This window comes from Alligator mississippiensis, chromosome 15, assembly GCF_030867095.1.
Source record: "Alligator mississippiensis isolate rAllMis1 chromosome 15, rAllMis1, whole genome shotgun sequence".
Classification (NCBI taxonomy): domain Eukaryota; kingdom Metazoa; phylum Chordata; order Crocodylia; family Alligatoridae; genus Alligator; species Alligator mississippiensis.
The window spans coordinates 20,008,289-20,024,775 of NC_081838.1; the positions used below are offsets into that span (position 1 = coordinate 20,008,289).

The window sequence follows — 16,487 nt, forward strand, 5'->3', positions numbered from 1 at the left end:
CAACCTTCAGCACAAATCCAGACCGGGGCTCACCTCTTTGCATCCACAGTGACATGCCTTAAATGACCTGGCACCCAGCCCAAGTGAAGCAGCTACATCCGTTGCTGTCAGCATATCGCTCAGGGAACGAAAACGTCACTAAAATCCATGCCGGCACCTTTGATTTTAAGCAAAAAAGGATCCAGCTCCCAGTGAGCGTTCACTGAGAGCCTCTTCGGCTTGGCTGCGCATAACACAGCCGAGTTTCCATTTTAAATCAAGTGTGCAGCTGGTCCGCAGGCCAACAGGGGGCACCGACGGGAAGCCGGGATTATTTAAGATGCTCTTTAGCTTCAGCACAGATTCACCATGGCGTGGCCTGGTTATCTGGGATCCGAGTGCACCCTGGCTGAGAGGAGGGAGGCCTTTAAAGGAGCCTCCCAGAAGGGAGAAGAGCAATTGCAAAAGCTGCTTTAATGAGTTTATCCCCCGACGGGCACACACATGCAGCCTCTTAGCAGAGATGCAGGACTTGCCAGGGTGAAGTGCATACGCACAGCAAAAGGCACGGAGCAAAACAATCCTACATGCAGAGAAACCGGCAATATGCACAAGCTCAGAAGACAAACCCAGCAAGGCAGCGGAGACCGGGGTGAAGGGAAATGGGCAGCGATTAATTCCTCATGTCTGGCTCCAAATCAGGCCTGTGTTACCCACCCCTGCATACCGCAGGGGGATGGCGCAGATGCTGGTAGAGGCTGGGCAGCGGGAGCTGCGTGCCCACCGGCGTGAGCCATGAGGGGATTCAGGGTCATACAAGTGGCTGGAGTCCCCAGTGCTTTGAGAGGGAGGGCCAGGAGCCCTGCGGCTCGGCCGGCTGTATTGCAGCCAGCTCCAACCCCCTCAAGGCCAAGCAGGACTTGCAGCAACCAGAAGCGGAGGCACTGGGTTGGATCTCACTCGGCCTTCTGCGCTCAGAGGCGCCTGCTAGCAGAGACTGCCTTCCACCCCGGTGCCCCCCTCCTGGCCTGGCGAAGGCTGGGCAGAGAGAGGCCCAATGGGCTCTCGGGGCATGGTAACTCTTCCAGACCTCATACCCCCCTGCAGGCCTTTTCCAATTTGGGTTTTGAAGCCCAAGCACCAGAACCAGACATGGACACAGCGCCTTGAAGCCATGTGCAGAGGTCAGGGCTCTCTGGTCACTCCTCAGTGCCGTCTTCCTTCCTTCACACAATCCCAGCTGCCCTCTTAACTACAACATCACCCTGGCAGGCATTTCTAGCCACCATGATACCACCAGCACCCCAACAGCCAGGCACCCAGGGACACTGCTCCTTGATGCACAACCTTCCCTGGGGCCATCACGCAACCCTCCCCAAGCAAGTCCCCCTTTACCATACAATCCAGGCCGGCTCATGCACCTGACACATTATTAACAACTGCCCTGATTCTTTGCCCCCAGCAAGTTGCTCCTTTTACAGGCAGGGAAACCGAGGCACGGGCTGGGGACAGGGGGCAGCCTGGTGTCCACGTACCGGGCGGTGCTGCCCCTCAAAAGCTAGGAGTGCCATCCAGGATCGGAGGCTCCCAGCCGCTGCTCTAATCCCTGACCACTGCCCTTGGCACCGCTCAGACACTGGGTGCGCCCTGTGCTCCCCGAGAGCAAGGAGCACAGGGTGGAAAAAGGACATCCGCCCGCCCGCCCCCCCGATGTGCCAGGAGGAGGAGTCTGGGCTGTCCGCAGAAGCCATCTTGGCGCACCGATGCTCTGGAAGCAGCAGGCCCCTGCTCGGCGCGGTGCGGGGGCTGGCAGCTGGAGCTGGGAGCCGGTGCCAGAGCTGTGCGCCAGGCTCTGCCAAAGGCGGCAGGGCCTCGTGCCGGGCCTGTTTTAAGGCCTTGCTATTTTTAAAAAAAAGCTGCTTTTCCTGTTCCCCTTCCTGACCCAGGCAGGGACCTGCCTCCCTGCAGCCCTTCGCCCCCCACCCCCTCAGAGGCTCCACCCTGCAACCCAATTGCTGGATGCCATTTTCAAAGCTGCCCTCACCCCCCCCACCCACACCCCCGACCTCCCCATACACGCACAGGCCTTCAGCCCTGCCTGTCGCAGCGTCCAGGGCTGCCGGGAACGGCCGAGCTCCGGAGAATCACATGACCCGAGTGGATTAGCTTCCGAGGCACAGAGGAAACCTTTGACAAAGCCTGGCGCTGTCCCCTCCGGCTCGCAGGCCTGCGGCGCGTGGCCTCCCCTGAGCCACGCCGGCAGAGGAGGGGGGGCCCCTGGGGCTAGATAGAGACAGTCCTACTGGCCCCAGACAGCAGAGCCAGGGAGCTCGCTCCATGCCATAGCTCCTGGTGCTATATTTATAGCCAATCCCTTGCTAAAAAGCCTCAGCCTTTGTCGGCCCAGCGAGAGCAACTGTTTTTAATGAGCAAAAGTAGTGCCAGGTGTTATATAATCTCCCTGCCAGCAGGGACCTGGGGCCAAGGCTGGAGCAGACAATCTTCACAAGACCTTGAGCAGGTGGGGGAGGAATTGCAGCCACGCGGGGCCTGGAGCACCTGGCTCTGCTTCTCCAGCCTTTGTGCCTTCCCTTGCCCCTGCCCCAGTCCCCACGCTGCTGCTGGCAACTGGCGACTGTCCATCGCCTGCTCCCATCCCCGCTCTCCCAGGGGCAAAGCCCCCTGGAAGCTGTGCTTGCAGGGAACATCGGTGCTAATTGTCAGCATGATTCCCAGCTGCTGACAACACCCCTGCAAGCAAGGGGCTGGGGGGTTGAAAAAGTCACTGGCAACAGGCGTGCCAAGCTCAGCCTGGGCATAGGAAGTCCCCAGGCCACCTTGGGCCCCCTACACTCAGATCCTGCCTTGCCCAACACATGACTGTGAGGTCAGAAAGAAAAACAAACCCCCAAAAAACAATGTTGCACTCGCTGCTTTGCAGCACTGGGACCTAGATTTCGTGGTTTGAGATCATTCAGATAAAAAAAAAGGGGTGGGGGGAAGTGGCGGGTTTCCTTTGCAACCAAAACCAGTGCTTTGAGCACTTTAAAAGGGCCGATTTAACTGGAACTGCCCCCCCCCATTTTTTTTTTTTTTTTAAATGCAGGGAGCTGTTTCCCTTGTGGGGGGGTGAGGGGGTGCCCTGCAGGGCATGGATTCACCACCCCCCAAGCACCTGGGCCAGCCCCTAGAAACAGAAATAAGATGCAAAGAGCCCTTCTGACGGCCTTCTCCCCCAGCTTGGGGTCTCCAAGACCCATTGTGCTTGGAGGGAAAATGCAGGGAAGCCAGAAGCAACCTGAACAAACAGCAAGGGAGAGGGAACCGTGTCACCTGACTGTCTGAAGGGAGCAGAAGCCACCACCCCCTCAAAAACCCCCAAACAAACCCAGAGACAAAACCCCCCAAAACCCACCCATCTTGGAGAGGGGAAGAGATCCTTTAAAAGACATCATTAGCCTGCCAGCCTCCCATTAACAGATCCGAAGGAAGGATCGGTGGCTCGGTAAATACAGGCTGTGCGGCTGTCAGCTTATTAGAAACCCATCCTCCGCGGCAGCGCGCGTGTGTGCGGATCCCGAGGCGGCATTCACCTCCCCAGCAAAACACCACTTGCAGATGGCACTGTGGAGGCCGTGACCATTTGGCAGTCAGTCTTCTCCCTCCCACCACACACAGGTACCTTTGAGGTGCAGAACTAGCTATCGCCCATCTAGGCTAGATATGCAGAACTACCCAGCTCGCCCTCTGCCAGGTACTTGTACTCTGGTGGGGCTAGCATGGGGCCTCGTCTGCACCCAGTTACCAGGCCAGGCCAAGCTGGCAAGAGAAGCCGGGCGTCCGAGCGCCCGTGTGTGCTGCAAGCTGGTTGTTTTCCAGCTCTGCCTCCCTCTGTCAGCTTCCAGCATGCTTCGCTCCCTGCACTGGGCCACACCTAGGCCGGCATCTCCGGGAACACGGGAGAGCATCTGCGTGGGAGCCCTGCCGGGCAGCTCGCAGGCTCCACAAGTTGCCCCACAAATCACCCTTCCTCCTTCCTGGAACCGCAGTTGTTTCACTGAATGCAAGAGGGATGAAGGGATCCAGGGAAGAAGATGCAGCCTGGGGTAGGAGGAGCAGCTTTCACTGGGAGATGCAAAGACAAGCTCCAAAACCCACTTGGAAGCAGGCCTTCCCCAATTAAGGGAAGGGGGAGCTGACTGAGGACATGCAGGGGCAGAGCTGGGGACAGGCCAGGACATCACCCCACATCGTGCGGCAGAGAGAAGACCCTGGCTTTGCAAACCCAGGGTGTAGTTTTGTTGCCGTTGCCCCTCAAACTCCACAAAGCACCTTCACCTTCCTCCAGCCCCCACAATCCCCCCACGGCCCCTTCCCCACAGCATTGCCCACCGCCTCCCCAGCGCACGCTAGCTCCCAGGAGACTTCGCTCAGAGCCAGGCCGGGGAGCGGCACGGTCCCCATCGCGGAGCCAGCCATGGAGCCCGGGCAGTACTAACCTTATGGAGAGGAGCCTGGTGGAGGAGTGGAGCCAAGGGGCAGGGCTGGAGCAGGCTCAGGTTTCACATGGATGCAGGGCTGCTGGGGAGGGATGGAGAAAGGGGGGGGAGATGACAGAAAGGCAGGCCGGTTAGACAAGAACCAGCACCCCGTGTGACATGAGGAGGGCAGGGACAGCTGCAGTGGGAGGGGAGGCCGCAGCCGGTGCTGGGGAGGGGGGGCCGGCGCTGGGCAGTGGTCACCACTGTGCTGGCTCCGGAGGCAGGAATACCCGAGCCCTGCCACCCCCTCTCTGCCTTGCCCCCAGCAACACCAGCTAATTAGCGGGCGGAGCCCCGCCTTCCCTTGCCATCTGCCAATGCTGGGAGCCAGGGCCGCGGCGGGGCCAGCCGGCGAGCTGGGCAGCCATGCGGCGAGCCAGGGCGGCCATCCAGTGATCCGAGGCTGCTGCTTAAACGGGGAGGGGGTGGAGGTCCGGTGGATCTGCCAGGCCGAGGTCTCCAGGACTGGGAGGAGACAGCTCCTTTGCCACCAGTGCACTCCGGGGGGGGAGGTCCAGCCAGCCAGGGCCTCATCCTGTCCCCCAGCACATGGCAGTATCTGGGTGCCAGTCACATCAGACCTTCCCAAGGCCCCTTTGCAGGATCAGGGCCAGACCGTCTGTGCAGGACTGGGGGGGAGGAAGCTCTGCCCCTGGGTGAGGCTGCTCTGAAACAGCCTGGCTCCAAATTCACTGGGGCAGGTGGATAAGGGCCAGGCGACAGCAGGGAGAAGCTCTGGCCTGGTTTTCCCAGCCAGGCCTTCAAGCTATGAGCCTGTGCCTCAATTTCCCCTGCTGCAACACTGGGGAGTCACAAGGCGGAGGTAGGATCTAAATGAACACACCCCTGTGCCTCAGTTTCCCTGGGCTGTTGCAAGGCAGGGACAGGATCCCTGAGACATTAGCCAAGGTGCTAAGAAAACCCAGGGCAAGACAGGGCTGGGGCTAGCTTGAAATAAGTGCTTGAGGATTCCTAAAATGTCTCAAGGGAAACCCCCTCCCACCAACAGCAGCAGGGACTATAGGTGCCCCCCTAGCCATGTACTCACCTGACTGGGGCTGCTGGAGCCATTAGGGGCAGACATTGTCAAAGTAAACTGGGAACAAAGGGACTCAGCAGGTGCTGGAGCCAAGCAAATGCCCCCCTCCCCCAGCCCTCATGAGTGCCTGCTTTGCCAGTTAACCTGTTGTCTCCCATGTCTCAACGCTGAAGCTGCCACTTGTCCCCAGATCCAGCCAGGCCCAGCCCCTCAAAGCTCCTTGCGATCCCCAGCTCAGAGGGAAGAATTAGCCCCATTTCACAGGGGGGGAAACTGAGGTAGGCACTGGATTGCAGCCATGCAGTAAGTAGCCAAGCTAGGAAGAGAACCCAGGTGCCCCAACGCCTTACCCAGCATTTCTCCCAGCTCCCTTGCCCTATATGTCCCTGCCCTGCGACCGAATACCCAGGCTCTCACCTTGCCCCCAGCAAATCAGCAGCAGAGCATTTTCCCCACCACCCAACAACCCAGGCCCTGCCCAGCAAGACTCAGCCTGGGGCTCCGGTCAGCCTGCACGGTGCATCCAACCGAGATGGATGGGCGCTGGGAGCCTTCCACGAAAGCTCAACTCCCAGCGACGAAGGACAAGAGCAGAGTCTTACAGAAGGTTACAGATGGCAGAGCAGAGGCACAGGCATTGAGAGGGGGTGAGCCAGGGAGGGGGTTAGGGCAGGGCAAGAAGCTGGCTTCTCCAAGACACCCGGCGTGGCATTTGGTCAGCAGGTGGGGTTGGCATCTCTGAGAAACTCAACACGCGGCCCAGGGCCCCTGCGTCAGGCTCCCGCAGGCTGATGGCTCAGTAAAGGCTCGTGCACCAGCCTCTCCAGAAGGAGCTGGAGAACCACGGGTACCCCTGAAGCATGGGATGCAGCCAGCAGTGCCAACTACTTCGCTGCAGGGCCGGGGCACACAGATGGCATTTCGAATGGTGATGGATCTGCCCCAAGAGCTATGCTGGTGTCCCCAGTGTCTTTCCAAGACATGTGGCCAGGGCTGGATCTGGGAGGAGGTGGCTGCCCTAGTCCTTGGGGTTCAGCCCAAGGCACATTTCAGCCGTTAGAGCTCTCACGACACGGAGACACTGCGCAGAAGGGACGCAGCCCCTGACAGATGGGCTGCACAGACCCCCCGTGCCACACCAAGTGGCCTGGCACAGCTCAGCGCAAGACAGGACTCATCACCGTGTCCTGCCTTGCTGGTGGGGCAGTGGGTGCGCCCCACGCTGCAGCCCTTCCTCAGCCCCCTTCAGGGACCCCTTTCCTCCCCTAGTCCTGCCCCGCACAGCTCCTGCCCATGTCCCCATCCCTGCCTGCCCTGGCTCTGAGCCCGGCTCTGCGATAACTGAGCACACGGCTCCCCCGTCCCATCCCAGAGGAAGCGCTGACTCCTGGGGCCAGGCTCAGCCCACGCTCCCCGCTTGCCCCCCAGCTGTGGGCAGAGATCCAGAGACCAAAACCCTCCTCCAGGAAGGAGGGCAAGGACACGGTGCAGCCGCGATAAAGCCCCCACCCTCCCCTAGAGTCCTCCCACGGGCCTAGTTGCCTCCGCGCTGGAGGAATTTCTTGCTGAGAACTGGAAGGCCTCATCCACAGCAAAAGAGCCACGACTGAGGCTCTTCCAGAGCTTAATCATTAATTCAGCCAGGTGGAATCTGCGCCTCCGCTGCCTGGCCTGCCCCAGAGCTGGGGCAGGGCCTTTCTGTGGCTTGGGGGCACCTGGATCCTGCCCCGCCTTGACCAGCCATCTGAAACCACTGGGGGCTGATTGCTCTCTCCAGGGCTACCAGGGCTTAGCTATTATGCATGGGATGGGCCAGCCATTGTGTTCCTTCCTGCTGCCCCTCCCGCATTACCATCTCAATGTGCCCACTTCCAGGCCCCCAGGGCAGGAGGGAAGGCTCCTGGCTTCAGTGGAGGTCTGGCTGAGCTGGAGACACCACCAGGACACCCCCCTCCTAGGCAGCATGGTTTTCCAGGCACACATCCAGCACAGGGGCCAAGGCAAGGCCAACCAAACCACTGTCCTTACGGGGAATAAGCAGCAGGGTGCTAGCCCTGGCGTGGCCTTTTATCCCAAAATGAGAGTGTCCACACAAGGACTAAGCCCAGGGACTTGCAAGCAGGATCTGACCAGCCAGGATTCAGTCCTCTGAATATTGTGGGAGCACCGAGACCCCGATGGACACGATGCCAGCACACAAATGCAGACCTGCTTCAGCTGCTGCCAGCCCATGAAGAACCCCCGGCCACCCAGATCCAGTCTGGGTCCATTGGACTCTTGATCTTACCCAGTACAGCCAACCGTGGTCCAGCTCACAATGCACGTGCCATCCCGGGCAAGCTCCAAGGCAGGCAGTTTGCAGTCAACTGCATTTGCAAACCCCCTCTCCTAATGGAGAAGCAGCCCCAGGAGAGACCATAGGCCTCACGTGGCCCTTGGGAGCTGTGCCATTTACCTCTCCCAGGGCAATTACAGGCCTACAGCCCCAGGTGCTGGCATGGCCTCAGGCACATCTCAAGAAGCAGGCCCAAAGGCAGCCCAGCCGAGCTGTCCCCGTGCTGGAGGGAGGAGTCACTCCCCCAGTAGAAGCAACTGGGATCAGACTGGCAAGAAATAACCCCCAGCACAAGGCCAGACCTAAGGATGCTCTTAAATAGGAGCTGTCCTGTTCTCTGGCCTGACAAGCAACAAGTGTCCCTGGCAGAGCTGGGAAGGGCAGGGATAGGACTCCTCCCACCCCCACAAACACCACTATATCCACAGCACAGCCCTTTTGTTACTGGGGAGCGGGACACACACCATGGCCTGAGCAGCTGGAGCGTGGGAGCACCTGAACAGGAGCTGAGGCAAGAGCCCAGAGGTGGTGCTGGCTCAAGGGCTGGGCCCCACGGGGGCTGCCAAACCCAGTACTCCCATGTCCCGGCAGCAATGGGATGCAGTGGTGCAGGGCAAAGGTGGTGACTGGTTAAAGCGGTGCTGCCTCGTGCCCCCCAACTGCCCTCACCGCATGCTTGCCTAGGTCAGCCCCCACCAGCACGTGCCGACAGGGATCTGGGTTAAGCTGCGCTCCCACTGGGAGCTCTACGGCGTAACCCCTCCCACCAGCCCAAATGCTTGGGTCTGCCCAGCCCTGGTGCTGCTGACAGGCCAGCCTGGTGGTGGTACAAGAAAGACGGCTCTGGGGGGCAGCAACAGTGGCCTCTCCCTACACCCTGCAAACAGGCTGGGCGTGCACAGAGATCAGCAATTATGACCATCTACAGTCACACAGCCTCAGTTTCCCAGCCTGTAAAATGGGTATAGTGACCCAGTCTATCAAGGTCTTCAGGCCCCTGCTTGAGAGGAGCACAGTGGACCCAGCCCAGCTGAGGGAGTCAGCCTGGGCTAACAGCCAGAGCACAAAGCTGGCACAGGGTTCGAATCCTAACTCTGGTGGGTGACAATAAGCAATCTGCTCCACCTCCCTGCACCTTGGGTTCCCCACTTGTACAATGGGGGCAAGGACGCTGCTTCCACTGGTAAAACACTTGGGGAGGGGATCTAGGGTGCTGGGCAGGACCTCATTACCCCTAATGAACAAGCACTGCCATCACAGACATGCTTCACTAACGAGCCAAGGGTGGTCAGTGCCCCCTCCTGTTTCCGCAGGTCTTGCTGGGGAAGAAAACGGGGGCAAGAATAACATTGAGGGCAAGAAAATAGGAGTGAAAACACAGGTCTTTAAAGCCTCTACCCATCGGACGCAGCAGGCTGGTGCCTGCAAACCTCAGGCTCTCCGACCCAGCCAGTCTCCAAGGCGCCCTGTGCCGCTTTCCGCCCCACTTCAGGGGAACAGGGCTTCCTACCCTGCCTCCAAAACCCAGAGCTGGCGCTGCAACCCGGGAGTCCCGGCTCCTGCAGACGCCCGCGGCACAGCCTCCGCTTCCTCCCCCGGCCGCCAGCGAGGGACACGACGGTCACAGCACGACCAGACAAAGAGCAGCCTGGGCCGTCCCCCGACGCCAAAGCCGCGATCCCCGAAGCAACAGGTTGGAGGATCCAAGGAAGACGGAAATCAATGCGACCCCCCGCTGCTCGGCCCCGGAGACGACACACCCCGGCCAGGGAGCGATGACGTCCCACACGCACGTCCAGCTCAATTAAGCCCCGACCATCTGCCGACTCCTGGAGATGCCCTGACGAAGCAGCCGGGCCGGGCACCGGGCGAGCGCAGAGTCCGACGCAAACCTCCGCGTCCTGCCGCCTCGGGCGGCCCAGGGGGGGATCAGGGGCCACGCGCGGCGGGGCTGGGTCCCGCGATACCCCGATCAGACCAACTACGCGGGTGGGAAAACTGTCCTCCGCGGCTTCCAGGGCCGCTGCCCGCTGCCCGGAGAAGGGCGCTGCGCCCAGAGGCTGCGAGAAGCAGCCCCCCCTCCCCCCGTTCAGGTGTCCCCAAAAACCAACATCGCGGCTGCCCGACGACCCCGCTCTGCCGCCGCCCCGGGAGCAGCCCCGCCCGGCCGACAGCCCTCGCCGGAGCTGGGGGGCTGCTCGCGGGAGCCGCCGGCCTGGCCCCGACACAGCCCGCGGTGGGGGGCGAGGCCTGGCCCCGGCCCCGTCTCCGCCGGGGGCAGCCGGCCCCTCCCCGGAGCGGCGCTGGCAGGAGCCCCCGAGGGGTTCGCAGACAGGCCCGGGTCAGGAGGCGGAGAGACGCGGGGGAGCCCGGGCCGGGGGCGGGGGGTCGCGGGCGCGGCCCCTACCTGGTCCCGCCGCCGCACCCGGCCGAGGAGGCCCCGATCCCGGCCCCGCTGCGGCTGCTCCTCCTTAGCTACTTCCTGCTTCCCTCTCCGCGGCTCCCCGCGCCCCATTGGCTGCCGGAGATGCCACTCGCGGGGCGGTCCCCGCCCGCTTGTTTTTCATTGGCGCGCGCAGCTGCCGCTCCGAAACGTCCACTCCACATTGGTTAGAGGGGCAAGGACTGGGAGGCAGCGCCCGCCGGCCTGGCCCCTCCTTTCATTGGGCGGGCTGGCTGCCACTCAAGGGGGTGCGGCCGGCCTGTTTGCTCTGCCATTGGCCCGCCGTTTGGAAACGCCCTCTATGACCTCTTACTCCATTAGTCAGAATGCCTGTCAATCAACTCATCCTCTCCGTCTCATTGGCCAGACCAACTGTCTCTCACGTAATGTTCCTCGTATCTGTTGGTCAAAGAGCCTGTCAATCAGCAAGCAAGCGACCTGCTATATTACTATTGGATGAGGTGGCAGATAGGCGCGGGAAGTCTCATTGGTTGAGGGATGCCATTGGAGGGCTGTCCCCATTTTCCATTAGCTGGAGTGGTTGTCACTCAGGGATTGTCCCGCCCACAGCAAACTAATGACTGGCGGCATGCAGGCCAGGAACATGGCCCCGCCCCTTCGAGCCTCATTGGCCACCGAGAGAGAGAGCGCGCGCGAGAGAGAGAGAGAGAGAGAGAGAGAGAGAGGGAGGGAGGGGGACATGCACGACTTCATTTCCTATTGGCTGATATCTGCGTCAGTCAGGAATACCTGCTGCATCCCATTGGAGGCTGTGGCCGTCACTCATAGCGCCCTCGCGCCACTTCATTGGCTGCACTCCTCGCCTTCGTATTCCTACCCACCTATGAACAGGCGCCTTCCACCTGCCGGCCGCAGTGATTGGCTGACACCCCCAGCCAACCAATACGTCAGCGGTGGCCCCGCCCGTCAGCGCCCACCAGATATGCAGGCAGCTTGGGAGGGGGGGCGCAAGGGATGCTGGGAGCTGGCGCAGAGGGTTTTGGGGGCAGTGTTGCTACCCAGGCCTGTGAAGGGCAAAGCCCTGCAGGAAGTGTGTGCTGGCCCGGTCCCGCCCCTCCACTTCCTGTCCTAAACCCGCTGGTGGCCAAGCTGCAGCGTGCCCAAGGGCCCCACCGGGGTGCCACGAGGCCCAGAACCCGGCTCCCCCCAGCCCCGAGGCGCCGGGCTGGGATGGCGGGGATCGGACCCAGGCCCGCATGGCTGTGGCCGATCTGTGGGCCTGAGAGCGGATGTGCAGAGAAACCCCCGGGCTGCAGGGGAGGGACTGGGCCGGGGGCCAAGCGTGGCCCAGCGGCCGGAGCGGCTCTGTGACCTGGGGGCCGGGCTGTGGGGCGCAAGCAGTTTTAATGCCCGCCCCGGCTCTAGGGCATCCTTCACCTGCAGGCTCGGGACGGAGGACACCAGCGCCATCGCTGTCCCCTGGTACCCATAGGGGAAACTGAGGCTCAGGGAGGCAGAGTGATGTGGCCAAAGCCACCCCGGAGGCTGGTGGCAGGGCCGCGGGGCTCCTCGGTGCGTGGCTGCGGGTCTGAGACTGCGGCGGCACCGCACTCTGGGCAGCGGTGGGGACTGAGCGGGCAGAGCCCTGGGTGCAAGGGCCCTGCTGGGGCGAGAGCTCGGTGCCGGGGAACCCGCCGGGGCCAGAGCAATGGCTGGGCCCAGGGGTTGAGGCTGCCACTGCCAGTGCTGTCTCCCGGGATCCTGCGACAGGACCGAGACAACGCCCCCTTTATGCCACCGCGCCCGGCACCTCCTCCCCGCCCATGCTGCCTGCTGCGGGGGGGCAGCGTGACACAGCAGCCGGCGCACACAGGGCCCCGTTGTGTCCCAGGGCCTCGCCAGCGTGGGGGCGATCAGGTTCCTTTCCCAGTGGCCTGGAATGCGGTGCCTGAGCCAGGGGCTGGGGAGGGGCGGGGGCTCCGGCTGCCTCTGTCGCCTGCTGCTGCGGGAGCCGAGGGGTGACTCATGCTGCGCTGTCCCTTTATATAACCCCCCCTGCAATGCATGGAGCATCCCCCCCAACGTGGGTACCCGTTTGCTCCCAGCCCCTGTGCCTGGTGCCCATCCGCGTGGCCCTGGGCAAGTCACCGACCTCCCAGGGACATGCCCAGTGGTGGGGCTCCCAGGGACAGGCCCAAGCCCCCAGACCCCACTTTGGGGCAGGACGTGCTTCCAACCCCCGCCCTGCTCTGCTCCAAGTCTCCAGCAAGTGGAGGTTGGTCAGTGCCAGCAGCAAGGGGGGCCAGAGACGGGCAGGACAAAGGGGCCATTGAGGCCGTGGCAGGTGCAGGGGGAGGCCCTGCACTGCATTGGCCATGCTGTACCCAGGTGAAGCCCCCTCCGCGCCCGTGATGATATAAGACGCCCATGCCCGCCGCAGCCTGGGGAGCTGGGGCATCGGCGGCTGCGCAGGGATGGCTGCCGAGGACAAGAGCCTGGACGCATGGCCCCTGGGGCTGGGGCTCAAGAGCCCCCCGTATGTGAGTAGGGGGTGGTGGGCAGGTGGCCAGGCTCTTGTCGCAGCCCTGGAGCTGGGAGCCCTGCCCGGGTCCAGGGACCCACCTAGTGCCCGTCACGGCTGGAGTGGGCAACTCCAGCAGGGCAGCTGGAGCCCCCGGGGCCAGCGCCTACCTTGGCTTCACTCCCTGCCTCAGTTTCCCCATCCAGCATCCCCTGCCTGCCCCTCACTGGCTCCCTCTCTCCCCCAGACTCTGCCCTTGGGCCTGGAGGCGCCCGCACCCTCCAGCCGCAAGCTGGCGATCCTGACAGCGGGAGCCGTCTTGGCCCTGGCCATCAGCCTTGTGGGCGTCCTTGTGGGCACCTACCTGGGCCGAGCTGCCTGCAGCCAGGTAGGCCGAGGGGCTGGAGTGTGTGGGGGGTGGGAGTCCTGGCTCGGTAGGGGAAGGCTGGAGTCTGTGTGTGATGCCCCCTCCTCTCCCCGCGCCCCAGGGAGTCGCTGACGGCTCCCTGCCAGCCCAGGTGCACGTGCAGAACGAGGCGGCGCTGCTGCTGGCACTGAGCGAGCTGGGGGAGCGGGGCGCCGCGCCTGGCATCACCTGTGACCTGAGGAACGTGAGTGCCGGGGGGGCTGGGGCAGCCTTGCACCAGCATCCAGCTCCACCCCCTGGCCTGACATGCAGCCACCTCTGGGGTGGGACAGCTGCCCAGAGACCTGGGATGGGGTGGGGGGTGCAGGGATGGCTCCTGGCCCTGCTGGAAGGGGACTGGTTGGGGGGGTGGTCTCACAGCACAGACCCTCTGCCTGTCCCTCCCACAGCACCTGATGCTGTACCATGGGCAGCCTGAGGGCTGCGTGGGCCAGAAGATGGACCCCTTGGAGCAGCTGCCACCCTGCCGGGAACTGGAGAGCTACTTCCAGACTGTGCTGGTAACCGCCGTGGGGGCAGGTGCAGGGAGACCGAGCCCCCTGCCCACCCGGCCCTGTGTGTCGGGGATGGGGGTGGGATAGGTCACCAGGCCCAGGGGGTGCATCAGGGCCTCCTCTGCACCTGCAGAGACCCAGGTCCCCCAGGGCAGGGTGGCAGTGCTGGGAGGGGAGTGCAGTCCTGAACAGAGAGAGGCTTTCCCCACCACAGCCTGCCTCAAAAGGGGCCCGGGATGGGAGAGTCGGGCACAGCCAGGCCAGCCTCCCCCCATCCAGCCTCCAGTGCTGAGGCTAGATCTGGTTATTGTCCCCACTAAGCCGATCCGGGTGCAGCAGATGGGCTCAAGCCTGGAAGCTGGAGGGTTCTCCCATCCTAGGGGGGCTGTGGCTGCGGCTGCTTAAGGAGGCAGGATGGGCACTTGCAGGCTGAGTGCCGGGTCCTGGCAAAGGCCGTGGGGTTGGGGTGGGGGCAGGTTCTAGGGCCAGGAGACAGGAGTGGGACAAGCCTTGGGGTAGGGGGGTCACCCCCATCCCCACTTACCCTCTGCTCCCCCCACAGAGCAATGCCACACTGGGACTAGGACTGGAGATGGGCATGGACGTGCAGAGTGTGGGCGCAGGGGCCCTGGGCAGCCTGGCTGTGCTGCTCTGCAGCAACAAGCCCACGTACCTGGTGGCAGCCAGCCCACGTGAGTCATGATCCTGGTGGGGGAATGTGGGGGTTATGCTGCTCAGCCTCTGCCAGGCTGTACAGCAGACACCGCAGTGCAAGGGGGCAGCGCCAGCCTGGCCACCACGGTGCTGGGCCCAGAACAGGCTGCTTTAAAGTCCTGGATGCAGCAGACAAGGGGGAGAATGGAACCTAGCTGCAACAGGAGCTTGCAAGCATGTAACGTGTACATGCATCCATGCAGCTACACACACACATACACATGCACGTGTGCACATGCACACAGCTGTGCACACATAAGCCTGTGCAGCCACACATACATGCACATCCTGAGTATTCCTACCCAGAGCAGGGGGGTTGGACTCGATCTTTCAAGGTCCCTTCCAGCCCTTAATTTCTATGATTCTATGAACCATGCAGACACAGATGTGTACAGCCACACACATGCTCAGTCATGCACACACACGCACATGCACACGCTTCCCCAGCAGTGTGTTGGGCAGTAGCAGCTTGGCTCCGAACACTTTCTTGGGCTCCTGTGCAGTCGTTCTCCTTTGCTCCTGTCCTCTCCCACCCATAGGGGATGGCAGCAGGAGTTACAGCCCTAAGCTGCAGCCAGGGAAAGGGAGGGTGATAAGCCGGGGTGCTCAATGCTGGAGCAGGCCCCCAGAAAGGGGGGGCAGTCTCTGCCCTATGCCTTCTCCTGAGCAGGTCGGCCAGACATGGACTGAGCTGGTTCCTGCCCAGCTGAGAGCAGTGGTTGGTCTGGAGTCCTGCCAGCCCAGTCTCCCTTCCATCCTAGCACAGAGATGATGCCCCTGGCAGGACAGCCACACAGATACGCGGATTTGTTTCTCCACTAGCTTCAGTGGGAGGGAGCCTGTTGCCTCCAGGGCCCTGGTGTGGATGCAAGGGAGACTGGGTGGGGCTGCTGCAGCAGAGGCAGGCAGCGCCAAGGTCTTGACAGGGCTTGGCTTGCCTGGCGCTGGCTAAAGCTTCTCTTTGGTTTCCACACAGCATCTCCCCGGTACCATGGGCACTCGGTGGCCTAGCGTGTGCAGGGAGGGGACCAGGCCGTGGCTGCCTGGAGTTGCTGGATCCATTCCAGCCACATCCACAAGTACTGACCCTGCGCATCTTTGCAAGGGCCTGGCCCTAACTGTGGGGGCCGAGGCCGCACAAGGTTTTGCATCGTTTCTTTGCAGTGTAATCCTAGCAATAAACGTAGATCTGCACCTGAGCCGAGTCCCCGTAACACCCATGTCCTCACCAGCACCAGGAGGGGCAGGAACCCAGCAGAGGGCTCCCAGCAGGCCCATGTGGGGCACAAATGATTGGGCGGGCAGCATGGCCAGGGGGGCTGTGGGTTGGCTGAGGAACCCTTTAAGGACTCCAGCCCACAGCAGGGGAAAAGGCTGGGGCTTTGCCCTGCATGGAGCCCTGGCAGTGCTCAGGGCTAATGAGGGGATTACACCTACCCAAAGGGAAGACACACGGCCAGCAGCACATGCTTGCCTCTCGGCCTCAGCCTTGCAGGGGCAGCATCTTTCCAACTGAGCTCCTGTGCAAGACCGGCCTGAGGGCATAGACACTGCCAGCCTGGATGGAGGCCAAAGGCTTGGGCTAAGCTGCCACGCTCACCCCTGCCCCCCCATCACCCCAACCTGGAGCTTGTCCATGCTGCCACAACCCCTCTCTGGGGAACCATTGCAGCTGTGCGCCCACCTGAACTGTGCCCCTTCCACTCAGGTATGGGCTCTAGCCATAAGCCATATCTGTCACATCAAGTGTGTTGGCTGCTTGAATGCGTCTCCCTCAGGCTGGCAAGTGGTTCTGCTTGCTGTGCCCATGAGCCAAATCTCTGCTCCAAGACAGGAAGCCACTGCTACACCTCATAGGGGTTGCAGAGGAGACATGCATCCAGATACACGTATGCAAGTATCTACTCCGACCGCCTGTGCAGGTAGTTTTATCCCATGCACCTGTGTCTGCCCGAGAAGGGCAATAAGATACAATCCGAGCTGCATCCACACTTGGGGCTGGTCTGATGGTAGCACGTTACATGTGCAGCGAG

General features: G+C 62.3%; 2 protein-coding genes across 4 annotated transcripts in view; one reads left to right on the plus strand and one right to left on the minus strand.

Annotated features, from left to right (window-relative positions):
* ZNF687 (zinc finger protein 687) overlaps positions 1-10,437 on the minus strand; it is a 32,086-nt gene extending 21,649 nt beyond the window's left edge. Inside the window, exon 1 of one of the 3 annotated variants that reach the window (XM_019478967.2) lies at positions 10,302-10,437. The gene's annotated coding sequence lies outside the window, so the exon portion shown is untranslated. Of the gene's footprint in view, positions 1-2,061; positions 2,339-4,478; positions 4,561-10,301 lie in introns of those variants that run through there. The other 2 variants (XM_019478968.2, XM_019478969.2) reach the window with 2 other exon arrangements.
* A 689-nt stretch (positions 10,438-11,126) lies between these two features.
* Positions 11,127-15,653, plus strand: LOC109281027 (uncharacterized). Its single transcript, XM_019478934.2, has 6 exons — positions 11,127-12,838; positions 13,067-13,207; positions 13,308-13,430; positions 13,636-13,746; positions 14,303-14,432; positions 15,431-15,653. Exons 1-6 carry the CDS (start codon positions 12,773-12,775, stop codon positions 15,463-15,465), a joined length of 606 nt encoding a protein of 201 aa, XP_019334479.1. The 5' UTR covers positions 11,127-12,772; the 3' UTR covers positions 15,466-15,653.
* Positions 15,654-16,487: the final 834 nt, after the last annotated feature.